The 16162-nt window shown below is 38.9% G+C and overlaps 1 protein-coding gene across 1 annotated transcript in view; it reads right to left on the bottom strand.

The window, feature by feature from the left end:
- Positions 1-429: 429 nt before the first annotated feature.
- JAM2 (junctional adhesion molecule 2) overlaps positions 430-16162 on the bottom strand; it is a 38349-nt gene continuing 22616 nt past the window's right edge. The window contains exons 2-10 of the mRNA XM_074858124.1: positions 15201-15266; positions 10720-10833; positions 9357-9509; positions 7353-7558; positions 5767-5869; positions 3969-4076; positions 3179-3194; positions 2206-2239; positions 430-1155 (exon numbers count right to left, since the gene is read on the bottom strand). Of these exons, the coding sequence (XP_074714225.1) occupies positions 1123-1155; positions 2206-2239; positions 3179-3194; positions 3969-4076; positions 5767-5869; positions 7353-7558; positions 9357-9509; positions 10720-10833; positions 15201-15266 (833 nt within the window). The 3' untranslated portion in view covers positions 430-1122. The remainder of the gene's footprint in view (positions 1156-2205; positions 2240-3178; positions 3195-3968; positions 4077-5766; positions 5870-7352; positions 7559-9356; positions 9510-10719; positions 10834-15200; positions 15267-16162) is intronic.

The raw sequence follows: 16162 nt of genomic DNA, 5'->3' as shown, positions 1-16162 counted from the left end.
CTTCAGAAGTGTGAATAAGTTCTTAACTGTATGGTGAGCAGAGTTAGCTATGATCATCAACTCTTTAAGTGACTGAGGCATCTGATCAGTGTTTCTCAATGTCAGCTGCAAAACTCCTTTGCCAAGCTACATCTTAGTGCTGAGAAGTTGTAACACCAATAATGACACACCAAGGAACTACATGGTTTTGAGTTTGTTACATCCAAAAAGCTTCTACAGAAAAAAAACCCCATGAACCCTAAATCTGTATCAAAGCTCTAGGGTAGTAATAGATCTGTACAGCCAAAAGCAGAGGCACAAATATACTAATTTTACACTTGATCAATAAACACACAAGTGATGGAAGTGTTACTCTTATAGAAGCAACTGGAACCTGTTAATGAGGCTATGAGATTTAAATTTCAGTAACTGGACTATTGACACAAACACTTCAGGTTCTGAGGAACTATTTATTTGTGACACTTAACAGTTAGAGTCCGGATACTATAACTTGAGTTGTACTGGCATGATTTTTCTTCAGAATTAAATTACATATGCAGTCTACAGAGAGAGGTATACTTCCTTGTGGAAGAGAAGCTGGAGGCATTTTATATTAGACAATAAACCACTGCTTGACCCTCAATTACAGGAAGCTTTATTCTGTCAGGATAGTGAGTTTAAGTCTGCGTGACTACTTACGCACTTATAGATGGCTTTGGCAAATCTAATACAATGTCAAGGTACCAGTAAGTCAGAATTGCAGGAGAGTTTGAGCCCTTGACAACAATGTAAGTAGTACAAGTAGTGATGAAGGTCATCTATGAAAGTTACTTGAATAGATTGTTCCAAGCTGTAAGAGTGAATCCTGTATTACTGCATATATACATGAACAAAATGAGAAGGCTTCACACAAATTGACTTGTACATTCAATTTAGTTCTATTTTTAAGTGAAGTTTTTTTGGGTTTTGTTTTTTTAAAAAGCCATCACAGTTAGGTTGACTAGATTGAAACATTGGCAGTTTCTATCTTCTTCAGCATGGAGTACATGGAAACAGTATTTACAGAGTAGAGGTCAAAAGATCCCTTTGATACTTTTGTATAACAAGTAGTCATTTGATGTCCCTCACAGAGGCAGAAATCTTCTAAATAACAAAGGACTTGGTATGCTTGAAATCCTAAATGAAGCAGACAAGGTTATATAAGTAACAGTTCGAAGATTTTAACCAGATTGACATTTAGTGTACATTTCAGAAGAAACTAAAGCATCAAGATTGAAAAGAAGCATGCCTGAAGCACTGTTGGTTAATGTTTACAAGAAAACAGCTCTGAGCATCAGGTTAACAGCATTAATACTGATAAACAGATACCACTTCAAAGTTTGTTCCTTCCAACTCAGAGCAATCAGGTAGTTGGCCTCTGGATGTTTCTTTTATACATACTAGGTGAAGGAATAAGCTTATGCTATTTAGTACATTCTGTTTTGATTAAAGAAATGAGTGGCATTCAGTGAGCTTTTAAGGCTACTAATGTAGCACTATACATAGTGAAATTACGTTGCTTCTAGTTGAAGCTTTAGCTGGCGCTCCATTCTTTTTGCACCCATCTGAACAATGGACGTGCAGTTAAAGCCCTTGAGCCCTCCCAGTGAGGAAGGGGGAAAAAACTAGTAAGTTTATCTTCCATATTTAGTCAAGCCTTTCGACCCACATTACTCTGAGAAATTAAGGCCCTTCCTCTCACTGCTGCCCTGGACTGTGTCTCAGTTAGTTTCCTTGGTTAACTAATATGTTCAAGCAAGGCAGAGTGGAATTCTTCACAAGAAATGGCATTATTAAGTGGACAGTACAGAGATGATACTACCAAACAGTGTAAGGGTGTTGCCTCTTTCTGATAGAAAATAATCATGAAAATGGGGAAGAAAAAAAAATGAAAGCTAATAGAACAGGGAAAGGTAGGAAGAGGTAGGTAAAAGACAACTGGGTAAAAATCTGGTTAGTGTGGTAAAAAGATAGTAAAGTATGGAGCAAGGTACTGTAGTTGTATGGCACTTACAAGTGAGTAAGGAAGCTATAAAAGCAAACAGAAGGTATCTCCAGGTATTGGTGGCATGTATGGGTTGGCAGGTGTGTGTGGGGGGGTGTATGTGTGCAAAACCATCAAATATCTAAGGAATTCTGAAGACATCTAAAACTTTTAAAACACACTATTGAATGCAAAATACTTGCCTTTTCACTTGTAGATTGATAGTTGGTCTTCTTTCTGTTAACAGAACAGGAAAGGAACATAGGTTAAATAAGTCACTTTTCTGGTGTTAGCATTAACCCTTTGAGAACATTATTTATGAATGCATTCTTCCAGATTTCCAGCAATCCTTAGAGTTTTTTCCCCCCCTCTTAGAAAAAAGTTACAATAACACATTCATTGAATGCTTTTAGATAGCTGTCATTATCTCATGAAGCACTGTCAAACTACCTTCCCTAGCTTGTTTTTTCAAGTCTCCCAGTTATGCTTTTTGTCTAGTTCATGGCCAGTATAAATCACACAGTATTTTAAAGTAATATTTATATTTCTCTTTAGTACATTACTATTTTTTTTAACCTGCTATTATCTAAAGTGCAACAATAAACTTTTAAAAGAAAAAAAAATTGGAGGCCAGCCTCCATTGAAGCATACAATTTTAGCCTTGTGTGGGAGCACTAAAATAGCGTGAGGAATTCTGACTTGCTACTAAGACATTTAAGTGCATGAAATGCATTCATATCAAAGGAGTAGACCAGACACCCTTTCTGAACACTGAAGTTTCCACCAGTTATATTTTTACAAAACATTTCCTGAAATAATCTGTAGACATGGATATGAGGACAGTTCAATTTGGTTCTGATCATGTTTTGTCTAGTTTGAAGAGGAAACAAATGCATGCCTGTAACTGAGTTAGGGGTGTAAACCCTAACTATGTAAAAAGACGCATCTCTGCACATTTATGACAGAAATAACGCTTAATTCATTTTCTGACCAGCACACTGGTTCTAATAAGGGAACCAGCTGGTGTGTAGGATCAGGTTTATTTCAGTGTTCAAAAAAGTCACTGTACAAGGATCATGTAAGAAAGGCCTTAATCAATCATCACAGTTACTAAATCAGCAGAAATGTAAATAAAGTTTGCAGTGATTTGTGTTCTGCTTGCATCAAGATACTTACTGGGAAGAGCTTTCCTCTGGAAAACAAAAAAAAAAAAAAAAAAAGAATTAGCACAAGAACAGTTTCCTCAGCTGATTTAAAGTTCTTTGAAATAGTTATTCATAGCTTATTCAGCTCTTTAGTTTCTAGAAGGAGTTTCTGGATCAAATGTCTCTTTTTAGCGTAGTGAGTTTAACAGAAAAAAGATTATGTTGCTTTCAAAGGTAAACGAACTTCGAAGTGAGCATGAACTCTTAACAGCAGCTCTGTTATACTGTTACTTTGAGGCAGCAGACCTTCCCAGACCCCGATATCTGGCATCCCTTCTTGCTGTGCTGAACTCTAACGGCACTAATGGAAAGACTACGGAGAGGATGTCGAGCTTTTTGCAGCAACCTCTAAAAGCAAACTTTCTCCAGGACCAGAAGAGGGAGCCAGTTAGTTTTCCCTTCATCAGAACTCAGTCGCTCGGACCTTTCAGACTAAAAGTGAACAGGCACGGATTGTTTTTTGTTGCCTTTCTTTACCATTCCCGCTCAAAACTAGAGCGGACAGGCTCCAGGAACCAGGGTTCAGCTCGTTGCTTTCCCCAGGTTGCTGTTTGGTAGCCTTATGCAACTGCAAACGTCTCCATGCCATTTTTAAAGTATCGTTTGCAGTAGAAGTTGGCAGAATAAAAATGTCTACACCAAAAAAGTTGCTGTTGTAAAGCTCTTTAGCTTTAGTACCATGGAGTTAGAGCCCCACTGAAAGGAGGACAGAAGTACAGACTTTTTTTGACACAAGGAAGGAGTGATTTTATTTCACTTACTTGTAAAGTAGCCCTTTTTTTGGGCATAAAATACTCCAAGGCCACACAATGCCATTACCAGAGCCACAAATACTACAGCAGCGATGATACCACTTACATTAAGGTCATCTGTAATCATAAAACATAAGTCCAGTGTTGGGAGTTGTAAAAATTTCCATTGGCTGTTTTCCCCTAATTACTACAGGCACCTTTTGTATCTATAGGTGGTCTTTGTCACAAGCTGCATAAGTTAATTAGCAACACTCAGATGTAGATAAGAAGTCCAAAAGCACTACTGCATCACAGCCACAGTAACAAGAGTGCCTGATACACCTGAACTGCTTATTTTGGGTCAAAAGGAGGGAAAGAATAAGAGGGGTCGAGGGATACACACTCCTCATTATACCTATTCCCAGTAAGTATTACTATTCAAGTCTCCAAGGGAAAATATCTTGAAATCTTTAAAAGTCTTAAAGCGAGTGTTTTGATCTAGTTAGTTTGCCTAAAATAACTGAAACAGCTGATGCCAACATCAGAACTCTTCAGGCAAGTTATTTAAAATTCAATGCTTTTTTATTTTTAAAGAGTAAGGCTTTTAAAATTCAACACAATAAAGCCCAACAAATATTTTAGCCCCAATGCCTTAACTTAAACTCTACACTGGGCTACTGAAACATCTAGCCATAATTATTTTGAAGGGGTTTTTTATTTTTATTTTATTTGAACCCATATCCATTTCCTGACATAATGACTAAGAGCTTCCCACAATCATCTATATTAGGAAAAACAAAAACATCAACAGCAGAAACGTTTTCATAGGTTTCTGTTATACATCCAATTACTTATCTGGATCCTGACTTTAAGCATACATAAATATATGGTCGAGAATTTTACCCCCAGACCTATCAGTTTCTGTGCATTAGTTGACAGCAATTTAGGACTTCGGTGAATATTTCCACAACAGAGGGGTTCTATCTTGGTAGCTTGTGGAACACTTGCTCATAATCAACCAGGAATGCATTAAAAGCCATGATACAGTGATTTTCAGTTAAGTTCCAAGAAAGCACCAGACAATTGCTTTACAGAATACTTGGATATTAATTTCTGTGCAGTATTTGTTAGAATTTGTTACCATCTGCTTTCCTATCACATCTGCAAGATCTAGTTTTATATTTTTCAAAAACATTCATACATTTTGGGTTATTACAGAATCTCCCCTTCCAGCCTTTGCTAAATTCTTTACTAGCTAACCAATGTTACACTTCACTTACACTGTGCAAGTAGAAAAACAGGCAGCAGGATTTTTTAAAAATTTTTTTTCTTTTTAAGATACAGTGTTCCTCTGGCAGGTATGAATGACTCATTCAGTCAAACTTCTGATCTGCTATATTCAGATCTCACATGAATGCATCTCAAAAGGGAAGCTTTTCATAAAGAAAATAACCCAGTGGACAGGCACATTATCCTGTACACCTTCCACAAAAGAATTCTGAAATATTTAGGCTTTCACATGATACTGCTGTTCTGTAAAGTTCAGTGTTCAGCAACTTAAAAGGCTGCCTTCTGCAATAATTTTAAGGTACTAAACTAGCTGCTTTTCTGTGGAATGCAGTGAGATATGGTTGTGCTGTAAGAAAGGAATGCTTTAAGTAGCCACAGCAACTATGTATAAAGAACTTATATATTATTATTATTGCTCCCCTAAAATGCTATAATCAAACAAAAAGATATAATTCATCTTAGCTTTTCAGTTGCATCATGCAATAAAATCATTCCTATGGCAAGACTGTTTCCCACCCTTTTTTTCTTTGACACATACCTACTTGCATTCGCTTCACTGAGCATTTCTGAGATAATCCAACCCCATTGGAGGCTTCACAGAAATACTCTCCAGTGTCATTCTTTGTAACCGTGTTAAATAGCTGTTAAGACAGAGTCCAAAACCATTATGAGAATGCAAAAAATTCAGAATTTCCTGTGGGATAGAAATTTTGACATGTCAACAGGGTTTTTTTCATTTGGTTGTTTTTTTAAACAAAAAAAAACCTGAAAGGAAGTGAGAAATTCTACTACAGTTCAACTTCATAATTCAGTTCCCTAGTCACATTCCCTGGTCCTTAACTTCAGCTTCTGGTCTAAGATGGTCTTTTAGGCTGACATTTTAGCTAGATGGAATGTATCTACAAGGACATTGTTTTTCAGTGGATGAGTACTTTCTCAAAAAAAAAAAAAAAAGCATTTTCTTAGACATGTTCTAATTTCAGAATCCCTGAAATCAGAACATTTTGTTCATTTTACCAAAAAACAACAAACTAAAAAAAAATATCACATACTACAAAAAATATTTCCCACAGAAAACTTGCGGGTTGTTTCCCTCAACCCCCCCGACCAGAAATGGCATTTTCTCTCTTCTTCCAATGGAGAAATGCTAAACTGCACTACTTATCAAATACTATTACTGTAAAAATTAAAATGAGGAGCAGTAGATGGACAGAGACTGACCTTATGTCGATTTCAGTGTTTCTCTGTATTTATTTTTTAAAATCATTAGACTTGTTAACTTTTTTCCCTTTAATATACGCCATACTTTAAAAATAAATTTTCAGAAGTGATTAGTAGTTTTGAGTAGTCCACCCATTTCCAGTGTGCTGAAAGATCCACAGCACCTCTGAAGGCTTAGTCACATTTCAATTTCCACGTTTGACCATGCCCAAGAGTAGCATGTTCCTAGAACAACTCTTTACTTCTGAAAAGTCGCAGCTGACAATGCATTTTAGTATGTATCAATTTTTTTAGAAGGATCAGCTAATGAGGGAGGGATGAGAAAGAGACAGTCAGTTCTGAGAGGAACACCACTCCTCCACCCCCCCAAAAAAATACTCCGAACTACAACTAAAACAAAAAACCACTAAGCTTACTTACAGTCCCCACTCATTCCCACTGACTTCACAAGTACTGGACTGAAAAATTGTAAATGCCACTGGATTGCACAGATCCTGGACCCTCCTTAGCGCTGCACTCCCACCAAAGTGTGTGAAGTTGGTTTTTCAGATTTTAAGGTACTATGAAATATAACTCTGTTGACATACTGAGAGATCATTCTCACCTGGCACTAGTTAGCTGACAAGGTGAAATTTCTCACGTATTTTCTAGATTCTGCTCATTTATCATTAATGCAGTCTTGCAACTCACCCAATTTGTCTGTCTCAGACTAATGACAAGCCATAGATGTGGAGTGAGGCAGAAATCACCTTTTACATTTGTTAGCACTTATTTCAGCATGACATTGATCTCTGACAAAGACCTTGCGCATTTTTGGATTAAGACCCCTGTGCATCGTTGTACTAAACAGTAAATTTGGTCTTCTTGACAGCTGGTTATGACAGAGTTGGTTATTACACTTACCAGAGTGCCAGATTTTTTATTCATGGTGTAAGTTATGTTTGCTGCTCTAGCACTGCCTGTTCCTGTCTTTTCCAGTAAGGCAACACCATTCTTGTACCACTGGTACTCAGACGGAGGAGACCCCTCAGTCTCCTTACAGCTCAGTTCCACTACTGTTCCCGTCATTGCGGAGCTGGGTACCTCACATACTGGAGTAGTCGGAGCAACTGGACAATGAAATTGCACTTGTTACACAGTCTTATCAGTATTGTCTATGTGACAACAGTTTGACAGTCACTGGTGAGGGGGTGAGCACTTGTGTACATGCTTAGAAACTACCACGTTAATGAAATGAGGTGTTGGATAAGAGGTTGAAGGCAGAGAGAGTCCTGCTACTGGAGAGCACAGTAAAATTTATGAGTCTCTAAAAATGGAGGAGAGGTTTGCTCCCAGCCTCCTCCACAACGTGCTGTGTCATCCTGTCTCCAATCTATACACTCTCATCCAACCCCTGAGAGTTTGTTTCACCTCGTTTCTTGTTTGGGGACTCTTGCTCACAGTCAGAGGAGGGATAATTCAGGGAATCTGTAGTCCAGGAATTCCCCACTTCCCTGCCCCAGTATTTAAAAACAGAAGTGAGAAAGAGGAAAAATATTTTTTCTATTAAAATTTGTCAACTGGTTTTTGAAAAATTATGTCAGAAAGAATTACCAAGACTGGACATCATCACAGCCATTGTGTAAATCCCAGGTTGAAGACCAAAACCAACTGGCTACTAAATTTCATTTTAGATTAAAAACATTTTCAGGAGAACTGATTGTTCTGTCTGCCATGAAGATGAATGTCCCCTTTCCGATTTTTATTATGTGAACAGAAAAGGAACTTTTTTTTTTGGTTACTTGAAGATAGGTAGATGAAAATGAAGGATGAAGAGGCATGCATGGAACATTAAAAGCACAAGTGACACCTTAACAAGTATTCATAGCTTTTTCTTGGCTGATTTTAAAATAAAATGCAAAAATAAAGAAAACCAAGTCAAATACTAACTAATTCACATCAGCTTTCAAAAAGGTTTGTGAGCAACACACACACTCTCTCTCCTTTGGGGTCTAAGATTTCAACTTCAAATTAAGAAGCCACACTTAAAACAGGAAAGCTGTTGAGAGAGTGGAAGAAAAGTAATAAATGAGGTTATCTCATTGTTTGAGCTAATCAGAAGTTCATGAATTTATCATCCTTTATGTAGAACTTTGAGCCTTTATTTCTAATTTTAAAAGATCAATTATTTTTGTATAGAAAAAACCAATATAGAAACTACAAAAGCAAATATTTTCTCCCTATATGGAAAAAAGCAGAAAACTACCAGCCTCTACTATTCATTGACTGGGAAAAACACCAGCAACAATGTAAGGAGAATGTGCTCAGTATTCACTTTTCCCTCCTCTCCCCAGCTGGGAAAGAAAACAAACAAAAAACCACAAAGATCAAGCACCCCCCAAGACAACACCATCTCTCCTGTAAATAAACTGCACAGGTTGCTAGCTTGCTGGCTGGCACTGCACAGACACTGCAGCAGTTTCTCCTTCCAAAAACAGGAGGAGACTGTAACATATTGGAATGAACTGCTGCTTAGGAATATTTGATAAGTGTTGACAGATGCTGACTTTCCAGTGCCAAACACCATGATCAGCTTATCCAGATTCTTGGACACTGAGTGACTTCAGTTTTAGTAGAAATGGAAGTTTCACCATCACATAAATCAGCATATTTGCTAAGTTTTGAGAACTGAAACCCACATTTATATCAACAAAACCCTAGTTATATTCCTTTCTAACACAAGTGTGCATTTTGAGAAGCTCTTTTCTAAAGTATGTTGTAGAATGTACATGTGCACGTGTGTTTATAAACCTACCCCAAAGAAGACCCAAAAACCCATCAGTCACACACCATATGGACAACCCTACTTTCAACACCCCTTGCCATCATTCAGTTTTTTTACAGAAGTCCAAGTAATAAAGTTTGTACCCAGTACTGTGAGAGTAATAGTAGCCTCTCCCAGGTGTTGCCCCTCTTCACTCTTTGCACTGATTTCACAGCGGTAGGTCCCAGAATCCTTTCTGGTCACATTTCTAATACGGATTCCTGTATTCAGCATCTCTGCTCGGCCTCGAAGATCACCTTTAAGGGAGAACAGACAGAGAGGTTTCTGCTCTTCGCTTATAGCAAATGTCTACATCTCATTGGCTTGTTCTGAAATCACGTACAATGTATGAAGTACTGCTCATTTGTTCAGTATTAGTTATCTATCACCAAGGAGCAAAATGTAACCCCCCTCCCAAGACAGTAAGAACCTTCCACAACTTGTCCATTTAGTTTAAAAACCCCTCAGTTTGAAAAACCTACATCTGTCATACATTTCTAGCTGGAAGATGAAATGCTTTTTTTCTTCAGATATTTCAAGAAAACATGTATAGCAGTAGTCAGGTGACAAAAAAGACATAATTTTCCACTACAGGGATGGCAATCAGTAACTTAATTACCTTACAAAAAGAATTGTGAGCGAGACCACAGCAAAGTATTTGACATTTTAACTTTGCAAGAAAAACTTGATGCATTTAGCAAAGGTATGGCCATCAGACTTCTTACAATGAGGGGTTTTTCATTCTACAGCTTGTTATGAAATTAAATTTACATGCACACACAGAACCATGAATTCCAGTGTTTCTCTAAATGAAATATATGCAAACAAAACCAAGTTCATTAACAAGATGAGCACAACTTGCAAGCTCTACAAACTAACAAAATTGCTGTGCTTTTATTTTACTCCTCAACCTTCATTTATTGTGTACAAGGTACCAAAGACCCATACACATAAAGCTGAGGTAAGTCCTTGTCAGAACAAATAAACAGAAATTCCACTTCTGAAAAGAATACGAATAATTTAAAATATACAGCTGAGTTTATATTTTATGTATATAAAAATTGCTGCATTATTCATATCTAAGCCTCCAGCTCTACAGGAAGCTTCAGAAACCTCTTTGTAGGATAGGAGGGAAGAGCTTGCAGTAGTTTTGGGGAGTTTATATCAGCATGTAAATGCATTTTTGAAAAATGTCGAGGAATGTGCAGTGCCATTTTTTCTTAGTCTTGAGTTTTATTATATTTAACTTAATTTAAAAGATAACTAATTATTGATGATTTTATTAAGAAATGCTTTTTTTTTCCTCATGGGGAAGAATTCTTTTCCTCAAAAGGACAGCTGTTCAGTATGCAGAGTCAAAAGCATTCTCTTTCAGTCATTTTCCTAATGTTATTCCACAAGAAAGAGTCGATGTCTCTGCTAGAGAATGACATGTTAAACTATCAGTCCAAGTCTGTAGTACTGTACCTGTAAATTCACCATTGTAGTAGACAAATGAGACTCCTTGAGACTGGATTTTCTTCCATTCTATTCTTAAGCTCATTCCTTTTGAAAATTTGTGCTTGCAACTAAGAATAGCCTCTAGAAGGGGGAAAAAAAAAATTAACACAAAAGGGAAAATTAGAGACTTTAGCACTGTGTGTGTTGCGCATTCAGCTCCATGAAATTAATGTTCCCCCTTCAAAAGAACTTGAGCAGTCAGCAAGGGCCAGATCTACTTCTCAGTGTGATGCCATCAGACCCTCTCCAGATTTACTCAAACACAATGGGGAAACAGAAACTAGTAATTTTCCCATACTTCAGTGGTCTTGGATCAAACTTCAGATGTTGGGGACTAGATATTTCCATGTTGGATGGGCAGAGATTCTGTATTACTACCCTCATTTTAGGTTTAAATATTTTCGTCAGTGAGCATACCGCCATTAAAAAAGGACTCTGACACTGTTATCAACAGTATTTTGTGAGTTACCATTCTGAATTCAGTATCAGTAGTTTAACTGTTTAAATGTATAACAATGCAGATGGAAAACATACCAGTAAGGTCGTTAAATATTCTCTTAAGTAACTTACGTATTTAGTTACAATTTCACATTGGTTATTGTAAGGGTATGTGGAAGGTGAGTCTGCTTCATTAAGGTTTCCCAATCAAGGACCTTTTCAATGCAAAAGTGATAACAAGTAAAGGGGGCAGCAACAAACAAAAACACAGGGACACAAGCATGACAGACAGGGACTAACAGAGATGGTGACAAAGACTATCAGTCTCCAAACAAACTGATGGGACGGTGGTGTGGGCAACTGGAGCAAGTGAGGGTCTCTGCATCAGTAGTTGGAGGGGCCACAGATGTTGGGAGTGTGTGTTGGTGAGTCTCAAAGCACACATGCCTGGAGTGCTAGTTATCAGGGCAGAGAGCAGTGGCTTGAGTAAATTTAGGGCCAGCAACTGGGTTCATACTGGGGGGTGTAGACACCCCTGGGCTTGTGGTGCTGGCTTCTGGCAGAGGGGGTGTGTGATGTGTGCACAGTGTCTTCTCTAGACCTGGTGTGCCTGGAGGTCTGTGTGTAATTCACAAGCTGGGTGAGCTGGTGAGTAGGGCAGGGGTAGCGGATGGGCAGAGGGACTGTGCAGGGGATGCAAGAACATGCATGTGTTTGTGCATCTAGAGAGTGTTCTGTGAGGGCTTTCACCGCTGAACTTCAATCTCCACCAGCCAGAGAGGAGGAAGGAGGCTCAGCTGTCTGTACTTATAATGATTTATATGACCCCAGGCAGTGGTCTGTGTGGGGGCTGTTGAAGGCAATGCTTTGTCTGTGGCAGTCTGTGTAGCTGGCAGTGCCAGTGTCACGAGTGTGTGTATGTGTGGGTGTGTGCACACACGCATGCATCCCTAAGACACACAGGCAGCCTTGCTACTGGTTGAACCTGCAAATGGGAAAGCAGCAGCTGTGTCCATTGGCCTGGGACAAAGACCCCCAAGGCTTCCAGGTGCGTTGGGAGGAACCCCCAGGCCCCCAGAGCTGCTGGTGGCAGAGGCTGCTCCCAACATTCCTTGGCAGTTACCTCTTATTTTTCTTGAATTCAAGAAAAGGTTCATACAATTCATCTTTTTGTCTGTCCACTCAAGTTTCCCTGACTTATGTGTAGTAAGCATCACCAATCAAATTTCACAGAGAGTCTGAGGTTTCAAGTTACTGATTATTGCTATATATATATACCCATATATATATATAGGGTATATGGGTAGGAAACAAATCAAAATTAGTGCTCCTAATGAGAAACAGCTCTACTGTTATTTTTTTCCTCCCTCACAGCTGGGCATCAGCATATGTCATCACTAACATGTAGCTGCATCATAGTAATTCTGGTCTATGGTCAAGCCTATAGTTATTATGGGGGAACTAAAGAGGGAGAGAAGACATGACAAACTGTATAGGTGAGTTACTGACACAAACTCAGTGTCTCTGTACTTCCATTCTCTGTGGAACAGCATGCTGAAATATATGTATTTTTTTCCCCGGTAAATAACTCTTAAATCAACGTATTAATAAGAATTGTTGAGAAACAACATCAGATGCAAGAATCCAACCATGCATCTGACTGGCTCCAAATCTATTAATAAAGTAAAATTTAGTATCTCCCAGAAACTTCCGTAGAAGAAACAAATACAACATTGGTCTTGCCACCTTTAGACTCCTCATCTTCCAATATAGGCCAGAGTATCAAGGATCAAAAGCCTTTATAGTTTTGGCAATGACTGTAGCTTTCAGGAACAAACATCCACTGCTCAAACATGCAGTCAATCTGTATTAAGTGGCACCCTCGTTTCCAATCTCAGCAAACTAGGCTGGAGGGCAATTAAGAGCTACCGACAGGCCTACTCACTCATCCTTTAGAGTCTGACTTCCCAGGTCTGTTCTGTAGAGAAACCGAAAGCTTCCAAGAGGCCAGACTGGTAGCCTTGGTGATCTCTCACAGGGAAAAAAAATGTCCAGACTTGAAAGAAAAATTGCAGCAGGAGGGCATTCTTTGCCAGAAACATGTTACACACACACTGGCCGCTTCGAAAAACATGCTGTACACTCAGGAAGCCTGAGGTTCCTGACTTCAGGTTGAGTGTATGGGTGGAGGCTTCCTGAATCTTAAGATTTGCTAAAGTTTCCTTTCCATTTTGTTTTTGTATCCTTCTAACAAAGAAAAACCATCATTCAAGCTCAGCTTGCTTTTGCTACTGACCTTGTGACAGTTGGCTGGTCTCATGAGCTGGTCTATACTAGTTGACAGAGACAGCTCAGCTGAAGCGTTCTCAGCTGAACAAGTCACCTCCATCTTGAATGAGCTGCCCCTTTCTTGCATGCTACATTTTTTCATTTCAGGAAAAGCTAGCATTGATGCCCTCCCACTAATATTATCCAGAGAAAGGGAGCGCATGCAGAACAGAGAAAACATAATAAAGCCCTCCTTAGTTATAGTTCCCCTCCCACTTCTTCTCATACTAATGGAGTCAGCGAGATTTTCCAGAACAGGTCTACTTGACTTGCATTAAGGTAGGCCCACAGGATGCTGTGCATCAACACAGCCTCTGCCAGGCTTGGAAGAACCTTCTGGGATCTTGGAGAGGTCTGGACAATGTTTAATTTGGATTTCATCTGGTCTGGAGGCTATTATTTGGTTATAGAATGAATCATAGAATATCTGAAGTTGAAAGGGACCCATAAGAATCATCAAATCCAACTCCCTGCTCCTTGCAGGACTATCTAAAACTAAACCATATGACTAAGAGCATCATCCAGACACTCCCTGAACTCTGACAGGCTTGGTGCCATGACCACCTTCCTGGGGAGCCTGTTCCAGTGACCAACCACCTTCCTCTACAGTAACAAGAGTTAGAGGAGAAAAGAAAAATATATTTCAGACAGCTGCATTCAGTTGAATAGCTACATCTATCAGCCCCTGCCACTCCCTTGGTGTGGCTACACAAAAAGAACTCGGCATGGCATCTGAGCCATGCTAAACTGATCTCACTCTATCATACAAATAACAAAAGAACAAAATGCAAGCCATATATCATAAAAAGACAGAACCTAATCAAGCTTTAATATTACCTGAATTGTTTCTCTCTCTTCTTGCCTGTCCTGAGCTCTAAATGTATTAAGTTTTTCTTCCCCAAAAGTGACAAGAATATTTGACAGGAGCCCAGCCAACAGTTTGAGAGACCTCATTTGAGTATTAGCTCAAACAGATGAATAAAGCCTAAAGCTCAAATAGTTCTTTCACTTCCTAAATTCCCATCTCTCTCCATTCCAACCAAATGCAAAAACCAACCAACCAAACAAAAAATACCTCACATAACCCACAAACCTCACATGCACACTACTAGGATCCCTTTCTCATCTATCCAGCAAACATCAGGTTTTCCTCACTGCCTCCTGAACTTCTCTAGCACATTACTGGAAGCCAATTGTCATTTTACATACGACATACATACATAAATACATAAATAGCCATTATAGTTGCTGACAATTAAAAAAAGCCATTGAATTACAGTTACCGACAATTAGCTGACTTACAGTTGTTCTCTCTCTAGTGCCTCACTTGTCTATCTTGTAAGATAATTAATGCTTCTCCTTTCTATCAGTTCTCATCATTTTTGGTGGAGGGAAACCATGCAGAAGTTAGAGAGTGAGCTACCAGGACTGACAAACAAGTCAGACAATCACAGAATAGATGAGGCTGAAAAGGACATCTGTGGAGCGTTTAGTCCAATCCCACATCAACTAAGAGAAAATGGGGACAAGACCAAGATTACACAAAGAGTCAGTGGAAAGAGTAGCATCAGGACCCCTCAGGAAAGAGGAAGACAATCTTAACAGCTGCACAACTTCTGTATACATAGCTTGCATGCATTGTGTATATATTGAAAATAATCACAGCAGTGCCCATACTGTACCCTTAAACTCCTCTGCTTTTACGTTTTTGTTATCCGTTTCAATGGAAATTCCAGACACGTTATGATCTGCAAGGGGACAGAAAAAAAATAAAGATAATTCAGCAATAAACAATCACAATTTCGTATGTGCTTCAACAGCTACAAGCAATATTTTTGAGACTCCTTACACTGGACAGATTAGCTCTGTCTTCTAGAGACAGCATGGGACTAAGATCTAGACCAGGGCTGGCCATGTAGGTGGCCTTGAACAATTAATCTTTTCCTCTCCAGGCCCTGGCACCTGTAAAAAACAGCGATATTTCTCTTTTACAGTAGCATGATAATATTTACATGTGAGAAGTTCTATATAAACAGTAGGCATTGTTTTATACTGGGGTAATGTCTCAGTCTATTTCTACCTGGGGAGACTTGTATTAATCCGTAAGTGTATTTACCATTGTATTCCTGTTACAAGGCAGGCATGTTTACTGAAGAATACCATATACAGCTTCCATTGCATAAAAATATGTGTGTGGTAATCAGCAGTTACCTCAAATTCTTGTTGAAATGATAAGGAAAACATTAGTCAACATTTCTATAGTTTTATATCAAAGAGGGAAAATCCCCCATATATTCTTGGATATCTCTTGTATCAGGAATATCAAAATTCCAGAGAGAACAAGTGAAATAACTACTACCCCTACGTCAACCCCCACCCAGCCACTTCCTGCCTCACTGCACCTGACTACAAATCCTCCCTTAAGAGCTGCTCTCCTCCCAGGAAAGGACTCCACCTTGTTCCCTCACGATTCAGAAGCATTCCTGCAAGGCCCAAGAGTCAGTCACAGTTATTCTCCATATACTCCATGGCAGGCTACAAGTCTACTAAGTGCTTAAGAACAGCTAAACACAGTTCTGTACATGGGTTTACATTAACTTTTTTTTCCAAAAGCATCTCAAGTTCCCTTGGGTTTTGGACCAGT

Source organism: Strix uralensis, chromosome 2 (genome assembly GCF_047716275.1).
Source record: "Strix uralensis isolate ZFMK-TIS-50842 chromosome 2, bStrUra1, whole genome shotgun sequence".
NCBI lineage: Eukaryota > Metazoa > Chordata > Aves > Strigiformes > Strigidae > Strix > Strix uralensis.
This window is presented reverse-complemented; position numbering and strand designations above follow the sequence as displayed.